At 47.6% G+C, this 21,883-nt stretch overlaps 2 protein-coding genes across 5 annotated transcripts in view; one reads left to right on the top strand and one right to left on the bottom strand.

Annotated features, from left to right (window-relative positions):
* Positions 1-1,507: 1,507 nt before the first annotated feature.
* SFXN2 (sideroflexin 2) lies at positions 1,508-15,075 on the bottom strand. Of its 4 annotated transcripts, none has more exons than XR_004903477.1 (13): positions 14,816-15,075; positions 10,877-11,061; positions 10,516-10,686; positions 9,238-9,336; positions 8,377-8,452; positions 7,987-8,072; positions 6,618-6,678; positions 6,192-6,258; positions 5,519-5,568; positions 5,116-5,165; positions 3,463-3,510; positions 2,544-2,708; positions 1,508-2,478 (listed from the first exon to the last, which is right to left on the bottom strand). XR_004903477.1 is itself a non-coding variant. In XM_036027232.1 (13 exons), coding segments are annotated over exons 2-12 (870 nt in total). In that variant the 5' UTR covers positions 11,038-11,061; positions 14,816-15,075; the 3' UTR covers positions 2,619-2,708; positions 2,857-2,903. The 4 variants fall into 4 exon arrangements, 3 of the variants coding, with proteins under 3 accessions (XP_035883123.1, XP_035883125.1, XP_035883124.1); XM_036027232.1 differs by lacking the exon at positions 1,508-2,478 and adding an exon at positions 2,857-2,904 and having other exon boundaries at positions 2,619-2,708; XM_036027230.1 differs by having other exon boundaries at positions 1,508-2,708.
* A 26-nt stretch (positions 15,076-15,101) lies between these two features.
* ARL3 (ADP ribosylation factor like GTPase 3) overlaps positions 15,102-21,883 on the top strand; it is a 34,370-nt gene continuing 27,588 nt past the window's right edge. Inside the window, exon 1 of the mRNA XM_028512988.2 lies at positions 15,102-15,232. Coding sequence (XP_028368789.1) covers positions 15,230-15,232 — 3 coding nt within the window. The 5' untranslated portion in view covers positions 15,102-15,229. The remainder of the gene's footprint in view (positions 15,233-21,883) is intronic.

Here is a 21,883-nt window from a genome sequence, read left to right as displayed (position 1 = left end):
CTGGGGGAAGAAAGGAGTGACTGCACCATTTCTTTTAGGGGTGATGGAAATGTTCTGAGATTAGTGGTGATGGTTGCACAGCTTCGTTGAGTATACTACAGATCATTAAATTGTGCACTTTAACAGGATGGATTTATGTGACATGAATTATATCTTAATTTTTAAAAATGGGCGGGTGGGGGGAGAATTAAATTGCAGCCAGTACTTTGACCTCAGGGAGTAGGCCTTTTTTCATTAAAGCAGTTGTCCTTCAAGTGTGGTGTGTAGAGAGACGACCAAAGTGTCCTTCGAGGGATGACTGGATAAAGAAGATATGGTACATATACACAATGGAATACTATTCAGCCCTAAGAAAAAACAAAATATTGCCCTTTTGGTCAACATAGATATAGGTCTTGAGAATGTTATGCTAAATGCAATCAATTAGTCAGAAAAAGTCAAGAACCATATAATTCGCTTATACGTGGGATATAAAATTAAAACTTCATGGACTCAGAGAACAATGTGGTGGTTGCCAGAGAGAGTGGGGGGTGCTAATATATGATAATGGAAGGTGGTGTGACTTTAAGCGATGGGCACAGTACAATACAGATTTTGCACCATAGAAGTGTACACTTTAAACCTGTATTATCATATTAACCAATACCACCCAACAAATTTAATTAAAAGAAAAAAGTGTAGCACAGAGAATCATTATCATTGGAAAATTACCAGAAATGCACATTCTCAGGCTCTGCCCCAGACCTGCATAACTAGAAATTCTGGGGAAGGGGGCCCTACCATCTGTGTTTTAACAAGCCCTCCAGGTGATCACGATGCATGTTTTTTTAGTTATTACTCCAGAGTAGGGGAAAATTTTCACATAAATGGCCAGAGAGTAAACTATTTTAGGCTTTGCATGCTACATATTCATAAATTGGGTCTCAGTCACATATTGTTTTTTCCTTTTTACAACCCTTTAAAAATGTAAAAACCATTCTTGCCCTGGACATGTGGCCCAGTTGGTTGGAGTGTCATCCTATATTGGTATGCAACCAAAAGGTTGCAGGTTCGATCCCCAGTAGGGTCACATACCTAGGTTGAGGATTCAGTCCCCAGCCAAGGTCCTCACAGGAGGCAACCAATTGATGGTTCTCTCTCTCCCTCCTTTCCTCTATCTCTAAAAGCAATACAAAACATATCCTTGGGTGAGGATTTTAAAAAATGTAAAAATCGTTCTTAGTTCCCAAGCAAATAAAAACAGGTAGCAGGCAGATTTGGGCCCTTGAGCTTGTTTGCTAACTCCTGCTCTGGGGAAACCCAGCTCCCATTCTGGGAGACCCCTGGAGCTTCCAGCAAAGACAGGCAGATTTCCCCCTCGTAATGAGGGAAATGAACAAGGGCCTTGGCTTTAGTCATGTAGGTTCCCCTTGAAGTTGTGACACCCTCCTCCCTGCCAAGGCCCAAGTCCATCCAGATCCGGCTTTCCATCCAGGCATTATTAACTCAGTCTGCAAACAGTTTATCATACTCTTTCAAGAAATTTATTCGATTCACAGAGGTATCCTTTGAATAGTCGGCAAATTCTACTAGACATAATTCATGCAGACATCGACCCCAGGAATGCCACAGTGGTCCCCCAGGGAGCTTGAGAAATCACCTCCAGCAGCCAAGTTGGGAAGGGCAAGTGGCTGGGCTTTGCTGTGTCCTTTAAGGCTCTTTGGTCTTGGCTCATTTTCTCTTACAGGCATCCAAATAAAACTTCCCATTGCTGGTCAGTACACACCAGTCTTTCTTTGGTGTTTAACCTCATGGGCCGAGGAAGGGAGGCAGCCAGGAAATTATACCCATTACAATGTGTGGTTAATGCTTACATACATCCTTTTTACTCACAGTTAGTGGAATTATCTTTGAAACACAGAAGGAAAATCAGACATGATTTTAGGGCAGGAGAACAAAGTCGGCGCCAATAGACAGGGCTCAAAGCACCATGGAACTCCGCCGCCTCACACGATGACCTTTTTTAGCACTGAGAACTCCCAGGTGCCTGAGAAGCTCATGGTTAGCAGCACTCCCAGAGACCTTTCTGACTGGAGCAATGAGGAGAATGGGGAAGAGCGGAGATGAACCCCAAGGTGACACAGACCAGCCCCCCACTTCCTGCACAGCAGGAACCACACAGGTAGAGCGTCCATAGCTTGAGCGAAGGTGATATGGAACAGGGAAAAGGAACAGGAGCTTCTCTTTGTCCCAGGGGCTCTGCCCCAGTCCTGGCTGGAACCAGAATCCCGAAGTTTTCCTAATTTTTCCATTCAGTTTGCTGAGTGTCTCCCTCAGGTCCCAGCGACTCCTCCCTCCTCCCTGAGGGGGACTCAATTCCTGGTCTCCGGGGGGTGGGAGTTAAGGGGGCGCAGGTAGAAGATTTGGTCTTTCTCCCCTTGTTCACTTTTATCCCCTGGAGCCAGTAAACCACATGTCTGAGTAGAAAGAAGCATGAGGTATTCTGGCACCTCCGCCCTCAAATCCACCCTGGCCTCAGGGCCTCTTGGCAAAGAGGAATGAGGGACCTGGCAGCTAAGGAGGAGCTGGTGAATGTGGGTGGAGGTTGGTCCTTGTTGGGGCGGGGCATTTAGAGGCCCTTATTGAAGTAGACGGAAGGCACGAGTTCTCCATAGTTGGCCTTGATGGCGTCTCGGAGCTGGGGTTCCAGGTAGGAAGCTGGCAATTCACTGAGAAGAGAGAAGGGGTCGTGAGTATGCCACCTGGACAGCTGCAAATGACCCTTCAAGTCCAACTCAAATGCCACCTCTAAGAAGCCCATCCCGATTTTTCCATCAGAATTAGAAACAGCCTCTGAACACAATACACTGCTTCTACCTCTACTCAGGCCTGACTTCCTTCTCCCAGGTGCTCAACTTCTACCTTCTCCACAAGATTACGAGCACAGTGCTCAGAACACAGGAGAAGCCCAACAGCTGACTACTGAGCTGAGTAAGGAAGGGGAGACTGGCCTCTTCTCGGTATATGTTCAAGCTACAGCTGGTCTCCTAGCGTTAGTTCTTCCTCCCACCTGTGTGATGCTCCCCTTCCGTGACATGCAAGGGAAATGAAGAGGTTTAAGTCATCCACCTCCTGGCAAATGTGAGCCAGAAGTACCTGTCCCTGTGTTCAGTTTCAAAGACCAGACCCAGCCAGGGGAGATTTCTGTAATGACCCAACCAGCTGGACACAGGCTCTTGTTGTTCCCCCCACCTTCTCTCTCCAAGGCAGCCCTTGGCCCTCTGGGAGGGAGCAATTCCTCCCCTTGGAGGTGTGTTCTGGTTTACCGCACACCCAGGGCTAAGAGGCCTGGAGTTTAGGCTGATGAGTACTTATCCCTGGACAAACACTGCCCTCCCTCCCCTCCCTCTCTCCTTTGGGACAGCAAACAGGTCAGGGAGAGCAGGGACGGGACATTTGTTAAAACAAAGTAAGGAATAATACCATTTCTGTGGGAAGAGTCCACATGCCACTGGCACCATGAAGATGAGGCTGGAAAAAAGGAGAAACCAAAGCGTTAGGGGGCGTTTCCCCACAGCCCCTCACACAGGCCCTTCCTGGGTCCCCTAAAGGACTGGGGAGATGCCCATCCGCTTGGCCCGCCTTCCCAGCTGGCCCCACAAAGCCTCTCCTTCCAACCCTTCTCCTGGCCTCTCCGTGCCAGGACACTCATTCTGGCTCGGAACAGAATCAACCCACCTCCACCCGCCTCTTTACCCCTAAGTACCCCTGTTGTTCAGGCAATGAAGTCACCTGGATGGGCCAGCAGCAGCCCCAGAGACCACATGTACCCGAAGGCCCTACTCCTCGAGCCGCGGACTCCGGCCCCGTTAAAGAGAGCGGTAAGGGGCGGGGCTTCTCAAACCTCAGTGTGCACACCAGCAACTCCAGGGACCAGTCAAAATGCGATGCTGGTGCAGCGGGTCTGGGGAAGGGCTCGACCGTCCTGATTTCTAACGAGTTTTCAGCTGATGCAGGTCCAGAACCACATCTCACAGGACTTGGGAGTCTAACAGACCTGGGTTCCTATCACAGCTCTGACACTTAAAAGTTGCGAGAGCTGGGGCACATTGCTTCCTCTGAACCAGCAGAGAAAGGACGAGGGTGCCGGCCTCGCAGAGTTCCTGTGAGGATTCAGGGGGATAACCCGTGCGCAGCACCCAGCCTGTGTAAGGAACTGCCCACTGGGCGGTCCCTCAACTAGAAGTGTAGCACGTTTGCCAGGGAGCCATCTCAGCTCCAGCAATTATGAGCTGTATACCCTTCGGAGGGTGTCTTCATCTCTCCAAGCCTTGGGTTGTTTTTTTGTGAAAGAGTTTATGTGTGTATGTGTGTGTGTGTATGTGTATATATACATACATACACACCATATATATTCCTGCATGACCCTGAAGGGGAGAAGGGGCTCTGCTCGCTCTCTGCAGACAAGTCCGAGTGAAATTACACATGTGAAGCATGAGCACCGCGGGCGCATTCGATAACTGTCAGTTGCTGTTGCTGCCATTGGCTCTGTAGCCCTGCAGATCACGATTCGTGGTGGGATGTGTCCTGTCAATGGCAGGCACCTGAGAATGCTGCCATGACTCATGGCCGGGACACCTGACAGCCCCAAGCTGTTTCATCATTTTTGTTTGTTTACTTTATCCATTTATTTATTTATCTTTGAGATAGAATTGACATATAACAATGGACAAGTTTAAGATGGCGCAATGTGTTGATTTGACACATTTATATATTGCAGTGTGATTTCTTTAGGGTCGGCTAACACCTCTATCATGTCACATAGCTATCATTTCTTTTTCCTTAGGGCTGCCTGGAGTCCCTCCTCCCGACCAAAGGTCCGAGGGAAGACCCCGGGACAGGAGGGTGCCCGAGCACTCCGCTTTCCGTGCGGATGCAGGCGTGGAGGCTGGCTAGCCTGGCTCCCTCCAAACAAGGTGAGGTGAGAGCGCTCCAGACGGACCGCAGGTGTTCTGAGCTCGGGCACGTTGGAAGCCAGGTAAAGGAGCACGTGTTCTTCAACCCGATGACACAAGAAGACAGACCTCGGGTGCCCCAGCCACCGCAGAACCCAGACCAAGAAAACACGTTACTCACAAGCACCCACACAGCATAACCTGCAATGGCGCGTGCAGGACCTTGACTTTCTGCACAAAAACAAAAACAAACAAACAAAAGAAAGACCCATGTGGGACTTAGCTACCTTATGGTGAACCCCACGCCTGCCCCGCCCACCACCGGTCAGCTAGCTAGAGACCCGCAGGCCCGAAGCTGCCACCCCCAAAGGAGAAGGGCAGGGGCTCCGCTTGCCCTCTGCAGACAGGGCCATGCAGCCGGCTCCGGTGCCTACAGCGGGCAGCCAGTGGGGGCGGGGGCGGGCCCTGCTTCAGTGAGAGGAAGGCCGGTAGCGCGAGGGAAGGATGAGAGGATCAGGAGATCCCCAAAACAGGTGTGCCTGGGGAACTGGGGGCAGAAAAGAGGCAAAAGGAACCCCACGCACCTGCATGAAACGCAGTTTCTCCAGCCTTTCCATGATGACCGGCAATAAGACTGAAAGAAACCAGGGAGAAGCTGGGGAGACCTGCAGGACTCTCCCTAGGACCCCTTTCCACGGTCAGGTCGGGGCTGAGGGGTTCCCCCTCCTCCCCTTCCAGCAGTGCCAGAAAAGGCTTTCCATTTGGGAGAAGAATGAAGCCCGCAGGCATGGCCACTCCGACTCGTCCCCCGAGTCCCAGCCGAAGAGCTTCCTAAAGCACCTCTGCAACAACGGGACAGGCACCCCAGGCCCACAGTGTCCTCAAAACTGACCACTGCCTTCGAAGGCTCAAGGAAGCAGACTGTCACCCTGTTCCGAACGTGCCCCTGCTGGAAGCACAACCAGGGCAGGGGACTGACGTTCTCTACCACTGTCTCCCCAGCACCCCGCAACGCGCCCAGCACGTTGAAGGTACTTCAGGAATACGTGTTGAGTAAAAAGAATGTAAAATGTCAGATTAATGGACATTCCGGGAACCACAGTGTGGTTCTCCTGTGGCTTTCGGCACTCAAGCAAACCAGTACGAGGAGCACGGCTGTAGAGGCTGGGGTCCCACTCCCACCAGACGCTGAGTGTGGCTGTGGCCTCCATCGTGTGTCCCCAGGAGCCCCAGGAGGGGAAGGCTTCCCCATCTTACTCATGCCAGGGGCCGCCATGGTGATCCGAGAAATAACCACTTGGGTGATGCCTATGGCCGCAGCTCTCTGAGGGCAGAAAAGAGTAAGTTGTTAGGAACGACCTTAGCCAGTATCCAGGGCTGGGTCAGGGTCAGGGTCATAGCCAAATCTGAGCTGGTATAGGGGAGGGATGGACCTGCCAGGGGCTGAGTGACTTCACCCAATCCTCACCCACCCAGCCAGACTTTTACGGCTTTGGGACCAGAAGTGATGGAGAAAGGACATGAGGAATGTCCTAAACAGAGACATGCAGGGAAAACTGAGGGGAGTGAGAGTGGAGTCAGGGAGGTTCTGTAACAGAGCCCAGGCCTGCTCTGACCACTGAGGACGGGACAGGGCATGAAAGGAAGTTCCCTCCTCCCACCCAAAGGGAGGCCTCCGCTCACCCGGGAATGGCCAATCTCATTGTGATTCCTGTCCTTCACGCAGATGCCCTGGATGAGTTCCCTAAACACAGACAGGAGCTGCTAGGCTTGGGAAAAGGGTGCCGGAAGCTGGCCAGCAATGTGGCGCACTAGGGGACCACGCCCAAGGCATTCAAGCTCTGGGAAGCTGCTATGTGCAGCCTGGCCCTGTGACTCCGCTTCCACACTCCGGTGAGTGGTATTTCTGCAGTGATCTAGGGCTGTGGTTATGAGAGCTAGTCCAGAGCCCAGACTGCCTAGACTGAACCCTGAAACCGCAGAGGAAAAGTCTGATCATGAGCAACTTCCATAATCCTTCTAAAGACTCAGTTATCTGCAGCAGCAGAATGGGGACAATTGTGGCAGCCACTTCACAGGACTTGGGTGAGGAGAAAACAGGATACTGCCTGCAAAGTGCTCAGTCCAGTGCCGGACGCAGACTGACCCCACCACAAGCGGTGGCAACCCTGGCTATTATTCTCAGGCCAGTTCTTGAAAGCACTCAACCCAAAACCAGGTACAGGGCTGGGACTTACTCATTTGATGGGGAGGAGCAACTGGATGGGGGAGGGAGAGAGAAGAGGAGCAATGTGTATGCACGACTACTCCGGTAGTGTGTGCTCTTGCAGCAAGGGCGAGTGTGGTAAGTTTCCATTTACTGGTAGTTCCAAGGAATGCTGTTTGCAGGAATTGGTGATGATGACAAAGGCAATAATGACAGCAGCAATCAAAACTAATACTCTACATTTGTTATGTTCTAGGCGCTATGTTGAGGACTTTACATGTATTACATCATTCATTCACTTCAATAACAGAGGAACATCTATGCCTGCTCTAGTCAAGAAGCAAAAACTGTGAGACACGACGGGTTTCTCCTTTTGCCTTCCCTGCTGCGAAGCTTAGAGCCGGGTGCCTGGAAAACATCTATGTACCCCTCTGGCTTCCTTCAAAGCTTCTGGGCTCTGTTCTATCTTTGGACCCGCCTCGCTCTGCTGCGTTTCATTCTGTAAGCTGTCCCCGGGGCTTTGGAAAGTAGCAGAGTTCACACCTTAAATACAGTTGCAGTTGAGAGGACATGATCGAGTATAAAACTCCACAGGCCGACCCCATCCCCACATCCCACGCCAGCCAAAAAATGACTGCCACACACTCAGATGAGACCTAAGTTACCCGTCACTCCTGTGTCCATCATTGTAGGAGCAGTCAATCCTCAGGGACCCTTCAGAAGCACAACCCAGCTGCCCCCCGCCCCACCCCAGCCCCAAGAAGCCACCCAATGCCTTGGTTTCTTGCCTTGGTTTCCCTGCTGACCTCGTGGCTTGTAGGGAGGAAAAGGGATCCCTGTACTCACTGCTGTCGCATCATTGGGATGTTGACACAGTTAGCAGCAGCCACAGCAGCAAAGGGCACCCAGCGGCCCACCAGGGGTGGAGCTTTCTGTTGGGGGAAGGAAACAAGGAGAGTTGTTCAGGCTCACTGCAAGATGGCAGTGGAGGGACTTAAAGACTATAAAACAAGAATCAGACCTCACTACTGCCACACATCCAGACATTCATCTGGGAACCCAAACGCCCTCAAAGGTTCCAGAAAGACCAACCTGGGGACAGCCTTGCTATACTTCCCACCGCTTGGCTGGGCTCCGGTTGTAACCCAATTTACCCAGACTGGGAAAACGCCTAGTGCTCCCATGGACTTTGCTGCCCCCTAGTGGCCACCGTGCCCACAGCACCCGGGACAGTACCTTTGTCAACATGTTCATGCCCACAGCAGTGGCCACCGCGGTGGATGTGGCTGTGATGTAGGAAAGAGCCATCTGCCTAGTGGAGGAGAGAGATGCTTGGGAGTGGGGGGCCTCTCTTGCTGAGGGTAACAGCATGGCCTGGGTGAGAAAGTCTGGAAACGAGGCTTCCTGCCTGAGAAGCTCCTGTGATCTGTCCCTGGCATCTATCACCTTATGGCCTCCCTGCACCTCACGAAGCTCCGCCCTCTGGGCCTCCCTACTTTAAACGTGAATGCCAAGCTTTTTTCCTGCTTGGGAACCTCTGCAGGCTGCTGCTCCCTATCCAGGGTATTCTTCCCTGGGCTCTTTCGTAGCCAAGTCCTCATCCTTCAGACTCGGCTGAAATGTCAGCTCTCCAAGAAGGACTTCCCGAAGCCTCCTGCCTGCACAGACACCTCTCTCTGCTGCTCTCTCTTGTCATCTGTGTCTCTCCTTAATGGCAGCAATCACAACCTGAATTACCGGGCTTTTTTTCTTAGAAGACCTTAAATTCCACAAGCACAGGGACCACACATGTCTTACTCCAACATATCCCCAGCACCTATGCCTGGCCCAAAATTCACACTCCGGGACTATTTGTGGAATGAATGGAAAAGAAACACCTTTAGGATGAACACATTTTGAATCGGTCTGGGAAGACGATACTGGTAGTCAGCATAAGAGAACACTTCCAGACCCAGGAGAGGGAGACTTGGGCCAGTGCAAGGCCTACACAGGGAGGTCTGACAGCCTGAGCACCCTTGAGGAGGGCTGTTGCCCTGGAGGCAAAAGGACAGCCACCTCCTCCACACTCGTGGACGGCCTGGGGTTCAGGTCCCCTACCTGAGTGACGTCGGGGAGGCTGCATTCCTGTTGGTGTAGTTGACCAAGGCATTGAAGGACTGGTTCACCCACTGCCAGAAGATGACCGCCGGCATCGTTCTACCAGTGAGGAGAGGAGAGGGGAACGGAAGTGAGAGCTTGGCACACACAGGTCCAACCACGGTACCCGCTGTTCCCCAAACTGTTCCCACATGTTATGCACTTGGGCTTTTGCACACCCTCACCCCTTTGCCTGGAACATGAACACACACACACGCAGACACACACACACACACACACACACACTCACCCCGTTCCATAAATGGCTAGATCCTGCCCTGTTGAGAGATCATGTCCTCCTTGGACCCTTTCTGACCCTTCCCCTGCCCTCGTGGAGACACAGTCAGCCCACGCCCCCTGCTCCCGCAACCCCTTATTGTCTTCTCAGCCTACCCCTTAGCACGCGGGACTGTAACTGTTTACTTCCTGGTCTCTTCAACAGGATTGGGGGCTACTTGAAGAGAGGGGCTAAAGTCTTTTTTTTCTTTTGATTTTAGAGAAGAGAAGGGAGGGAGAAAGGGAGAGAAACATTGACTGGCTGCCTTCTGCACACACCCAGACCTGGGACAGAGCCCACAGCTCAGACGTGTGCCTTGACTGGGAATCAAACTGGCGACCTGTCAGTTTGCAGGATGACACACAACCAACTGAGCCACACCAGCTGGGACGGGACTAAAGTCTTTATACTCCTAACGGCTGGCGCCCCAGGCCTGGCCCGAGTGAATGAATGCTTGGCAGGGAGAGAGGAGGACATAAGGAAGAGAGGAAGGGGGAGGAGTCCCATATCCAGCAGCTTCAAAGTTTATTCTCTCCCCAGCTGAGCTGAAAGGGTCTTCCTTTTTTTTTTTTCTGGGATATTACATTATAGAAATACATTAAATTCATTGTTGAATATAAGCACTTTTTAAAGAGCAAACTGGGACGGTTCATTCACTGAGCATTCTAGAGAGGCCTGCCTCAGTTAAAATTTAGCTAACAATACTTCCTGACTGTATGAACTTTGACGGGTTATATAACCTCTCCAGAATCTCAGTTCTTCATCTGTAAAATGGAGATAATAGTACCTGTCTGTAGGGTTGTTGGGAAAATTAGATGAGGTAACACATGCAAAGAATGTAGCACAGTGTCTAACATCTGACAAGTTTCAATAAACATGGCTATTGATACTATCATAGCATTGCTCGCGGCCCGGCAGAGCCCAGCAGCTGCGCCTCCCGATGCCTTGTTCCCGGGCCCCACCGGTAGAACTGGAGCATGAAGCCTGTGATGATCATGCCACCCGGAACCTGGAAGGACATCCGCCCGATGACGTTCATCTTCTCCCCAGTGTCAGGGTGGAAGGCCGAGTCGTACAGCTTCTTGGCATACAGCAGCTGCTCCACGTGGGTGCCTGGGGGCATGACCCCCATCCTGTCACCCCAGGACAACAGGCAGAATTAGCTCCCTGTCCCTGCCCCAAGTCATCCTACTCTACTTTCTCCCTCCTTCCTGAGGTCTCCGCCTATGTCCTCACCTTCAGTTTCCACCTCCTCCCTAGGGGACTCATCACTATCGCCCCAGAGCCTCCAGCTGCACCCCCCCACCCCCTGCAACTGCTCACCTGCTCTTCTCCACCATCGCCTTGGCCCAGTCCAGCTCCTGCTCTGATACCAGGACAGTGCGTGGGTCTGTGATGTTGAAGAAGTGCTTCACCCGCCCCAGGAAAGTGTGCTGGTCCCAACTGGGGGCATCAATGTCAAAGCCAGACAGGTCAGCATCCATCTTGCTCACACAAGAAACTGTGGACTTAAGGAATGCAGGAAAAAGGAGGATGGTCCCCCAGTCAAAGCCTGCCCCAGGCCCTGAGAACCTCCTACTGTGGTAGGCAGTCTGCTTTCACCAGCCACTGCCATCACCTAGCTCGGTTTGGGAAAGCCTCAGTGACTGTCACCAGACTCAGCAACCGGGTACCAGCGTGTGTTTCCTGAGTGCCGACTGGCAGCCCACCCTGTGTTTGATCACACTGCAGGGGAGGCTGGGACAGGGGACCACACAGTGCCTGTCTTTGGGGAGCTGAGTCTGATGGGGAACAAGAGCCCACCAGTGGGACAGTATATAGCACGTACAGCAACAGTGGTACAGGAGACGAGCAGTGGGACAGTATATAGTACATACGGCAACAGCGATACAGGAGACGAGCAGTGGGACAGTGTACAGCACGTACAGCAACAGCGATACAGGAGACGAGCAGTGGGACAGTATATAGCACGTACGGCAACAGGGATACAGGAGACGAGCAGTGGGACAGTATGTAGTACGCACGGCAACAGTGATACAGGAGACGAGCAGAAGCAGAGGGGGAGGGGTGGGAGAACCCAGTACTCAAAGGGGGCTTCCCAAGAGGGGTGGCATGTGAGCAAGGCCCCAGAAGAGGAAACAGGTTCATCTGAAGGAGTTAGAAGGCATGGGATCACATTCAATGTAGAAACAATCACAGATAAAGGTGAAAATCAACACGGCGTGACCACTTTCATCATTTCAGGGTCTGTGTGTGTGGTGCATCCCTGCCCTGTGGGGGAGTCCCATCATGGCTGTGGGTGAGGCGCCACACCTGCCTTCACAGAATTTCAGAACAGGAGGTAAACAAATAAATCGACATGGACGGCAGAGTAAATGCTGCTGCTCACAGTCACTGGGAACAGTGGAAAGCCAGAGAAGAGGCATCTAAAGCTGAAGTGACCATATCTCCCAGTTTGCCCAGGACTGCTGGCATGGGGTAATTATTAATAGCACTGGCTTTCAATAATTCTCAAGTGTCCCAACTGGATAAGCAATTATACGGTCACTGTATCTAAAATAGATGAGGGACTCTGAACACACTTTGCTAGTACAAGGAACAAACAACGTTTTGAAGGATGCACAGAAGTCAGACAGATGGAAGAGCATTCCAGGCGAAAGGAAGAGGCAGCACTGAAAGCGTGTGCTGTGTGTGGGGGTGGTGACAACCGCTCACTCTGACTGAGCTCCTACTCTATTCCAGACCCTTTGCTTGGTGCTTGACGTGCACTTTCTAAATTCATCTTCACCATAACCCTGTACAATAGAACCCCATCTTCTAGATGAGAAAACCAAGGCACAGGTAAGTATTCAACAGCTTTACCAAGTCACACAAGTATTTGCCAGCAGCAGAGCCAGGATTTTAACTCAGCTTGATTTACTCGGAACTCTCCTCCATAACTGGTTCTGGAATCCGTGTCTTGAAACACTAAGGTAGATCTGACGTGTAAAGGAGCTTGGACATTGTCACTCCTGCCCTCACAACAAGAAAAAAGCTGAACAAACTAAAAATCAACAATTCTTCTTAGATCCCTTATAGAATTGAGGTCGCAGGGCAACCCACGACCCCCAAACCCGAAGAGACAGGCCGGTACAGAGAAACACAGCTCACCGGGAAGAGAAGCCCACTGATAGGGCAACTACCCTTGCAACACGTGAGCTGTAATCGACAAAAAGAGAAAAAATATTTGAAGAAGTAATGACTGAAAAATTTCCAAAATTAATGACAGACACCAAATCACAGATCCAGGATGCTCAGAGAACACCAAGTAAGATAAATACCAGAAAATCTATACCTATGCATATTATACTCAAGCTACAGAAAATCAAGATCAAAGATAAGAATTGCATCAGACTTCTCTTCAGAAAATACATAAGCAAGAGTAAGTAGAGTGAAATATTTACAAAGTGTTGAGAGAAAAAAAACCCATCAACCTAGAATTCTGTATCAAGCAAAATAATCCTTTAAAAATAAAGGAGAAATAAAGACTTCCTCAAGCAAAGTTGAAAGAATTTGGAATTTGTTACCAAGAGACCTGACTTGCAAGATGTTAAAAGAAGTTCTTCAGAGAGAAAAAAAAAATGATATATGTCATAAACTCTGGCCTGTGTAGTGTCAGAGAAGGAATAAATGAAGGTAAATAAAGTCTTTATTTTAAATAAAAAAAAGATTTTATTTATTTATCTTTAGAGAGAGGGGAAGGGAAGGAGAAAGAGAGGGAAAGAAACATAGATCAGCCCTGGCTGGTGTGACTCAGTGGATTGAGCACAGACCTGCAAGCCAAAGCATTGACAGTTCGATTCCCAGTCAGGGCACATGCCTGGGTTGCAGGCCAGGTTCCCAGCTGGGGACATGTGAAGGGCAACCACACATTGATGTTTCTCTCCCTTTCTTTCTCCTTCCTTTCACCTCTCTCTTAAAAATACATTTAAAAAAAAAGCCATAGATCAGTTGCCTCTTGAATGCCCCCAACTGGGGACCTGGTCTGCAACCCAGGCATGTGACCCAACTGGGAATCTAACCAGCGACCTTTTGGTTTGCAGGCTGGTACTCAATCCACTGAGTCATACCAAGCTGGAGCTACTTTTCTTACTCTAATTGTTAACAGTTAACAAACAGATAAGTTTGTTTGAAATAACAGTAACAACAATGTGTACTAGTGATTATAGCTGTAGATAAGTGAAACGAATGAATAACAGCACTGACACAACGCATGGGAGGGAGGAACTGCGAATGCTCTATGGAAGGTACTTGCACAACCAGTGAAGTGGTACAGTGTTACTTGAAAGTGGGCTTGGATTAGTTAGAAATGGATATTGCAAACTCTAGGGCAACCACTAAAAAAAAAAACAAAAGAAGTATAATCAATATTCTAAGAGAGGAGAGAAAGTGGAGTCATAGACAAAGCTAAGGCTTTGGAACTTTTCCCTAAAAATTTCAGGGAGCCATTAAAACATTTTAAGAAGAGTAACAAGATCAGATGCATAGTTTTTTTTTATAAAGAACAGTCTGGGCAATCGTAGGAGGTAAGCACGGTGTGGCAGGACCTCACAGGAGGCAAAGACACCAGTTGGATAACAACTGGATGAAGAGCTCAGTGGGGAAGGTAGGGCCTCCTGGAACATTCTGTGTGCTGCTGTGTCTCCAGAGTCTAGAATAGGACCTGGCTCCTTGTGATCTCTTCTTCCAGTCTTCTGCAGGGAGGGTAGAGATAGCACCACTTCCCAACTCACCCCAAATCCCTCATGTTCTTACTTGCATGAAGTGCAGGCCCATTTCTTGCCTCCTTGGGGGCTGCAGAAGCCGCACCTCCGGTACTATGCAATTTAGCAAATCCGGGCCATCCCAGAATGCCTTTTCACCCGCGATGTCAGCTCACCCCAGGGCTCTGGGCCAGTCCCTCGGCTGCTTTTCAGTTCCGACAGGCAGCCTCCCACCACTTGGACTCCTCCATTACGCACTTGAACACTGGTGTGCCGAGATGGGTGCACAACCCACACGCCCCCGTTCCTCACACTGACAGACGAAAGTGCTGGGGGCCATAAGGAAGAGGTCCAGGGGCAGAGCCTGGCCACTGCTCTTGCCACGCGGCTTCAACAGGTGGAAGCTCTACGCGCGCCGCAGCCCAGCTTGAGCAGAGTCAGGACAGAAGTACAAGCTCCCTCCCAGGATGTAAGGACTGGGGGTAGATGTGGCAAGCGGCTGCCTCCCCAGACCACTTACCTGGTCCCAGGAAGAACGCTCAGAGACGAAAGTCCGCAGATGCAGCCCGCCCTGGAAGCCCTGCGGGGATACAACTAGGAACTCCGCCCGGGAACCTCCGTCGCCCCGCCTTCACGCCTCCTTTTCGACCAATCGTGGGCCGGAGGCCTGCCAGCCACGTGGGCGAGCTGTCACGGTTCCAGAGTTTCTACCAGCCTGCAGCGACCTCCAGCCGCTCTAGCCGCCTGCCAGAGCAGTGAGCCGGTACCTTGGTGCGCTTGCGCACTTTGGGGAAAGCGGAGCTGGACCCCGCCCCGTTCTGTTCTGCAGCTTCGCTGCTCCGCTGTGCGTGCGAGGGACGTCGGGGGCGGCGCCTCAGTTAGTTGCCCCTGGTAACGGGGGTGGCAGGAGGAGGAGGAGGGACTCTGCGGGAGGATGGTGAGTATGGGGCCCTGGGCCCCTCCTGAACGGGTCGGTCACCCCCAGCCTCGTCCCCAAACCAGGGCGGGGCACTGCGCTTAAAGCTAAGGAGGGAATGGGATGATGCTCAGGCTGTGTCTGGGTCCTGGATTGGTTTCGGGGGGCGGCGGGAGCCCCAAGGGTGTGGGCCTAGGAGGGAGACCTGGGCCTGGGGAGGAAGGCGGAGCTTGCAAGGGGTCCGAAGCTAGGGATAGGGGCTGGAAGGGTTCGTGGATGTCCCGGTTGGGAGCCGGGGCTCCATCATTACTCTGGGGACTGGGAGGAGGGCGAGTCCGAGAAGCAGCGAAGAGCGGTCTTCGCGCGCAGGCTTAGATATTCCCTGGGAGTCGGCCTCGCTACGCCGCCAGAAAGCGGGGCTCCCCAGGGCCTTTCCATAAACGGGGATCAGGGCTATTGCAACTGCGTTTGAGGTCGCCCTAGCAGTACCGTGGGACAAGGTAGCCTAGCACTCCTCTGCCTCGCAATGTGCGGGCGTCCGTGGGGAGGGTTTCAGATCCCAGGACACAAAAGAGGTGCCTCTTAGAAGATGCGCCCGGTGGATTTTACGCCGCCTCGTGTGTGCGTGGCTGGCGGGCGGGCTTCTGCAGTCCTTATTTATTTGCTGAGGGTTCTGCAAGGTGTATTTGTACCTGATGACCAATCTTCCGTTCAATACTTAATCCATGTTGCTGGAAAAATTTTAGTCCATGTTGCAGGCAAATTTGCTGCCCGGTTCCCGGTATTTCCTTCAGAACCTGTTGCAGCCTTCTTTTGCGGATGACCACACCAGAACCAAAAGGTCTTAATCTCAGCTCGGGGCCTCCAAACTAAAAAGAAGGGGAAATTAAAACCGGAGAGTGGGCATCAATTTGGGACAATCCTTTTCTCTGTCAGATCTAATTAACTCTTTCCAAAACTGTAAATTATGATGTGTGACAGATTTGACCATTGACACTCTGTTCCTTGTTGATTTCTGTGAATTGGAGGGTGTTAAAGTGAAATCGAGTAGTTTTAGAGCAAGCAAAGAAAAATTGATTGTGAAACATTTAGAACAGGTCGATTGGCTTACCAACTATAAAGAGCCAGCATTCAAACTTAGTTACTTCCCTGCCCCAACCCCAGTCCCTTCTTGACTTTTAGAAATGTTATACCACTTTCATTGATCTAGAAGAAAAAGCTACATGTCCACAAAGAAAAAAAAAATAATGTATCTTTGGTCAGATTATCCAATGAGTAAATTTTGATAGGAAAAAAATTTCAATTGATTTTACATTGTCAGATTGTTTAAAAAGTAGAATTATTTGAAGTTGCCAATCACATTTCATACTTGCTACATTGAAGTTTTATTAACCTCAGGCTAAACAGATTTTTACATGTTTTCTTTTTATTAATTGTTTATACATGAGCTGTCCTTTTAAAGGCTAAGTTTTTCTCAACAAATGAATATAAAGATAAATATTTACCAAAAAAAGACTAGAATTGAAAGGAAAAAGACATGCCACACCAGTAAAGAATGAGATGTCATCATAAATGAGAATCCATGAGAGTAGCCTAACTTTTCCCATTTTGTTTATCAGTTAAGTGGACTGTGTAATTTCATGATTGTTTCATTTATAATTATAGGCCACAATAAAGTAACCACTGTGCATGTTTCCAGGTGCAAATTGATACTGTATGCAACAAATTGACAGTGTATGCAACACTTACATACAACTATTCTATTCAGTGATCAAGGCAGATTTCGTTTTTCTTTTTTCCTAAAATGAGCAATAAGAAATTAGGACAAATTATCCTGGATTCTTTATCTGATTTCCAAAATACTTCTTTTTCCTATCTCTAAAAGTGTGAGCTATTCTTAGAACTGAAAGTGGAACATGGAATTTAAACAGTCAGTGGTGTGATTAAGTGTGTTACATCTTGAATCCCATGGGCTCCACGGTAACTGAATAACTGAACAGTAAGTCCCAGGTTGTTGATTTTTGGTTGTTGGTTTGTTTTTTTTTTAACCTTCAGCTATGACTAATACAAACTTTTTTTTTTAATTTGGAGGGTACTGCAACAAAAACCCATTGGGGTTTCTCTGAACATTTAAGGTCAGCTATTTTACCCCTGCTTTATGATTCTAAGTCCTTGGTGAAATACTAAAATGGCAGTAATTTTATAGCATAATCCATCATTGTTATTTAACAGATGACTCCTTCATTCAGGAATTAATTATGGACTGCTTTCTACATTTATGAACCTAGTGGTAGTTATCAAGCATATTCAACATTTAAAGATTCCCAAGATTATGTTTTCTGGTCAGAAATGATCAGTGAAAAGTAAAAAAACATATAAACAAACACAACTGTTTTGAGTGCCTACTATGTGCTATGCTTTACACACAGTACCTTATTAATCTTCCTAAGATTTTTCTCCAGATAAAAGTATTGTTCCCATTTTCTAGATCTAACTGTGACTGGAGTTACACATGCAGGGAAGTTGAATACAAATCTGTAAAACTCTAAAACCCGTAATGTTCTTTTCATTAGGATGCTGGTGAAGTGGGAACCCACAGTCTTTCTGAGGAGATGCCCTTATTTTGTTTCTCAAGAAATACGGTATTTCTGTAGTAGAGAGATGAGGAGAAAGAAGATGAAGTTTGGGTGAAGTTCTCCGTATCAAAGCTGTAGGAAACCCTGGAAATTAATAAGGTCTTACTGGGCAGTACCAACCTTTTTTGTTGTTGTTGTTATTTTAAAGGGGTAAAAATAAATCAAAGTCAGTTCCATTTAAGGTAGTTATGGGGATTGCATTACTTGACATTTGGCTTACTAATTGAATGTTTAAATTTTAGCTGCTTCTCACAGCTACTATTTTTTTTTAATCCTCACCCGGGGACATTTTTTTTTATTGCTTTTAGAGAGAGAGGAAGGGGGAGAAAGAACATCGATGCAAGAGACAGGCATCGATTGGTTGCCTCCCGGAGCGCCCGGACCAGGGATCAAACCCTCAACCTAGGTATGTGCCCTGACCAGGGATCAAACCCGAAACCCTTTGGTCACGGGAGGATGCTCTAACCAACTGAGCCACACCAGCCAGGGCCACATATGTTTTCCATATACCAACACATTCTTCTTTTTCCCTCCACCACACCAGTTCTTTGAATGACCCAGTGTGCATCATTTTAGGTCAGTGAGCCATGCCTCTGCCAATAGTTGAGTTTAAGCTGATTGTGAGGCAGGCATAATATCTGTAGTGAGTAGCTCATCTATTCATGATTGGCCTGTAGTAAGTTTTGTTCAAACATTTTATGGCTGAGTCAGACCACTTTTGTCTACCAGGGTGCATGCACATAACTGGTATATGTGCATGGCAAGTACACAATCTACAGTTAACTAAAGTTCTTGTTTCTTAAATTGTCTTTATGTAGTGTCATAGGAGTACAGATCCTACATAGAGGCCAGGTCTGTTTTGCTCACTGTTGTACTCAGGCACATCATGGGTGTTTAATGATGAATGAATGAATAAATATTTTGACCAAAAATGCACCTTAACAATCCATTCCATTGTATTTGTAACTGTAAAACTTAGCCCCATAATAAAACTAATTTCTAATGTTTGCCTTCCTTCATTTGACATTGACAATAAAGTATGAACATACGTGGATAGCCACCTAGGATAGACTTACTCTGCTCTTTCCTCCAGCCGGTTAAATCAGCTTACCTTGTACCTTTCAGGCAGAACCCTGACATCTATAAATACCCTCTTCCCTGTTTAGCAAATGCTGGTAATCCTGTGATCCCCTGTCCTGAGTAGTTGGGTTAATAGGATGCTGTATTGTATTTGAATGTGTCTTGCCTGGACCATGCTTGAGATGCCATTTATCATTTCTCTGGAAGAAGATATTAGCCGAACTTTCCCTTTCTCTGTAATTTCACTTAAAGGTGAAGCAGGTGAAGTCACTGTTTCCCAATGAGGAACCCATTAGAAATGTAGAAGTCTTGTCTTTTATACCATTAGGTCAATAAAGTTTAGCTATAGTTGGAATGGTTTCTTTCTTTTTTATGTTTAAATAGTTTTCTAATTTTCTTTTTTTTATTGTTGTTCAAGGACAGTTGTCTCCATTATTCACTCCAGCACTCCCCTCCCCACCCGACCCATCCCCGCCTCCACCCTCAAACCCACCCCAGAATGGTTTCGTTCTCATCTGTGTTTAGTTTCTCTCCTTTTAAGATGAATAGAAATTATATTTTTCTTTTCTTTTTATGTTTTATTTATTGATTTGAGAGAGAGAGGGGAAGGCGGGGAACAAAAGAGAAAAACGTCAATGTGTTGTTCCATGTATTTATGCATTTGGTGGTGGATTCCAGTGTGTGCACTGACCAGGAATCGAACCCACAACTTTGGACTATCAGAATGACACTCTAACCAACTGAGCTGCCTGCCAGGGCTTTCAATTTTTCTTTTAATTATTCAATGTCAAGTTGAATGAGTATGTACAAAGTCTCAGCCTGCAGAAAGCAATATTTTTATTTACTAATTTTTTTAAAGAAGAAATACATGAGGAAAAACCAAAAACATTCATTTTGAACCTTGAAAACATTTTGTAGAAAACAAACCTTCTTTCACGATTTCTATACTAGTAGATAATACATGAGGAGAACTGTACCTGTACATTGGTTAACGTACTGATAGGATAAGGTCCAGTTGTTTTAGAGTTTTACTGGAAAGGGAATGAGGACATCTAGTCAGGCGCTCAGGAGGAGCACAGTGTGTTTTCCCTGTTCTCAGCCCTTTCGTATCACCAGTCCTCTGAGGACCTCAGGATTCTAATTTTAACTGCTCTGAAAGGTGGTATTATAAATGAGTGATTGCAATGTAGCTAACAGAAGCCAGGGAGACTTCTCATAAATATAGTTTCAAAAAGGTATGGTGTCAAAGTATTCAAGGCCAGAAAAGATGAAAACGAAAGAAATGTCATACCTTTAAAGGGAAAAAAAAAGACCTATTTTTGTTTGTTAGTTTCAGGTCTATTCAGCCTCTCTTCCCCAAATCTTTTGGTATAGAATTTGTCTTTCTGTTTTGTTTTGTTTTGTTTTTTAAGATTTTACTTATTTATTTTTAGAGAGGAAAGGGAGGGAGAAAGAGAGAGAGAGAAACATCAATGTGCGGTTGCTGGGGGTCATGGCCTGCAACCCAAGCATGTACCCTGACTGGGAATCGAACCTGCGACACTTTGGTTCGCAGCCCACACTCAATCCACTGAACTACTCCATCCAGGGCTTGTCTTTCTGTTTTTAACCAAAATCTTCCATTTTATTTCTGGAAAATTTTGAGGCATATAGAGGTTAATGTGGTTCTTAGCAAGTCAATGCAAATACAGTACTGGGAATGGTAAACAAAGTGTCTTTGAGGAGAAAGGAATTCTTAATAATTATACATATTTGCATATCATTGCCCAAAGACTGTTGTTGAGAATTATTTCCCAGAATTATTATTTGGCTTTAGTGAACAGACTGATTTGAACTATTGCCTGGTATAATGCAGATAAAAAAATATAACCATTTTATATAATTCTAAGACTCAGTTTGAAGGAATTTCTGCTTGAGCTGGGAGATTAGATTAAATGCCATTTACAATATGGGATTCTTTGATTCTTGTTGTAACCATGCCTCATTAGAACAAATTGTCAGATGCAGGACAGAACAAGTAACTCTCTTATAAGATTTTTTTATAAGATCTTTCTTATGTTCTTAGATAAAAAGCAACCTGGTTTATTTCCACCCATAAAAATTAATCATAATAAAAACAAGAAACAGAAATATTAGGTCACTGGTCAAAAATACCAGGATTGAATTTTGATTTTTCTTCATTAGTGACTTTTAAGTTCCCTAACTTCTCTGTTCCATCGAATTCTGAAAAACAGATCGTACCTGCTGTGCACCTGTACTCTAAGGGTCCGATGAAAGCCAGACAGTGGTAGAGTACTTTGAATGATGAAGTCTCGGTTGTTGTTGGTTTTTTTTTTCAAAATTTTATTTATTTATTTATTTAGAGGGAGAGAAAAGGAGAAACACCGATTTGTTGTTCCACTTATTTATGCACACACTGGTCAATTCTTGTATGTGCCCTGACCGGAGATCGAACCTGCAGCCTTGGTGCATCAGAATGACGCTCTAACCAACTGAGCTGAGCGACCTGGTCAGGGCTGACTGAATGACGGTTTTAAACTTGAACAGAGCCCAGATACAATTTCATACAACTTCTTTGTATTTCTTTGTATAGCACCTTTACATCTTACATTTACTTGGGCAAATACTATTATCTAGTATCTATCTAACAAGTGCCAGGCATGTGGGAAACAGAAGGTATAGTGTTTACTCGCCAGAAATTTCATGCTAGTAAAGGAGGAGAATACTGAAGTCAATTACTTATAGCCGGATACGATGAGTGCTGTAGTCTTAAGTTTATAAGAAGGGCTTTGGAAACACGAATTACGTAGTGGCTCATACTCCCAGGGGGCCTGGGGTGACTAGTAAGCTGGATTAATAAGAGGAGCAGGAGTAAGCCGTGCTATTTATTAAGTTGCTGAATTTACTAACCTACTTCTGCCAAAACTTAGAAGGGGGAAGCAACTGAAATAAGTGG

Source organism: Phyllostomus discolor, chromosome 5 (genome assembly GCF_004126475.2).
Source record: "Phyllostomus discolor isolate MPI-MPIP mPhyDis1 chromosome 5, mPhyDis1.pri.v3, whole genome shotgun sequence".
Lineage (NCBI taxonomy): Eukaryota > Metazoa > Chordata > Mammalia > Chiroptera > Phyllostomidae > Phyllostomus > Phyllostomus discolor.
The sequence above is the reverse complement of the archived record's forward strand: the minus strand, read 5'-3'. Positions and strand labels throughout refer to the sequence as shown.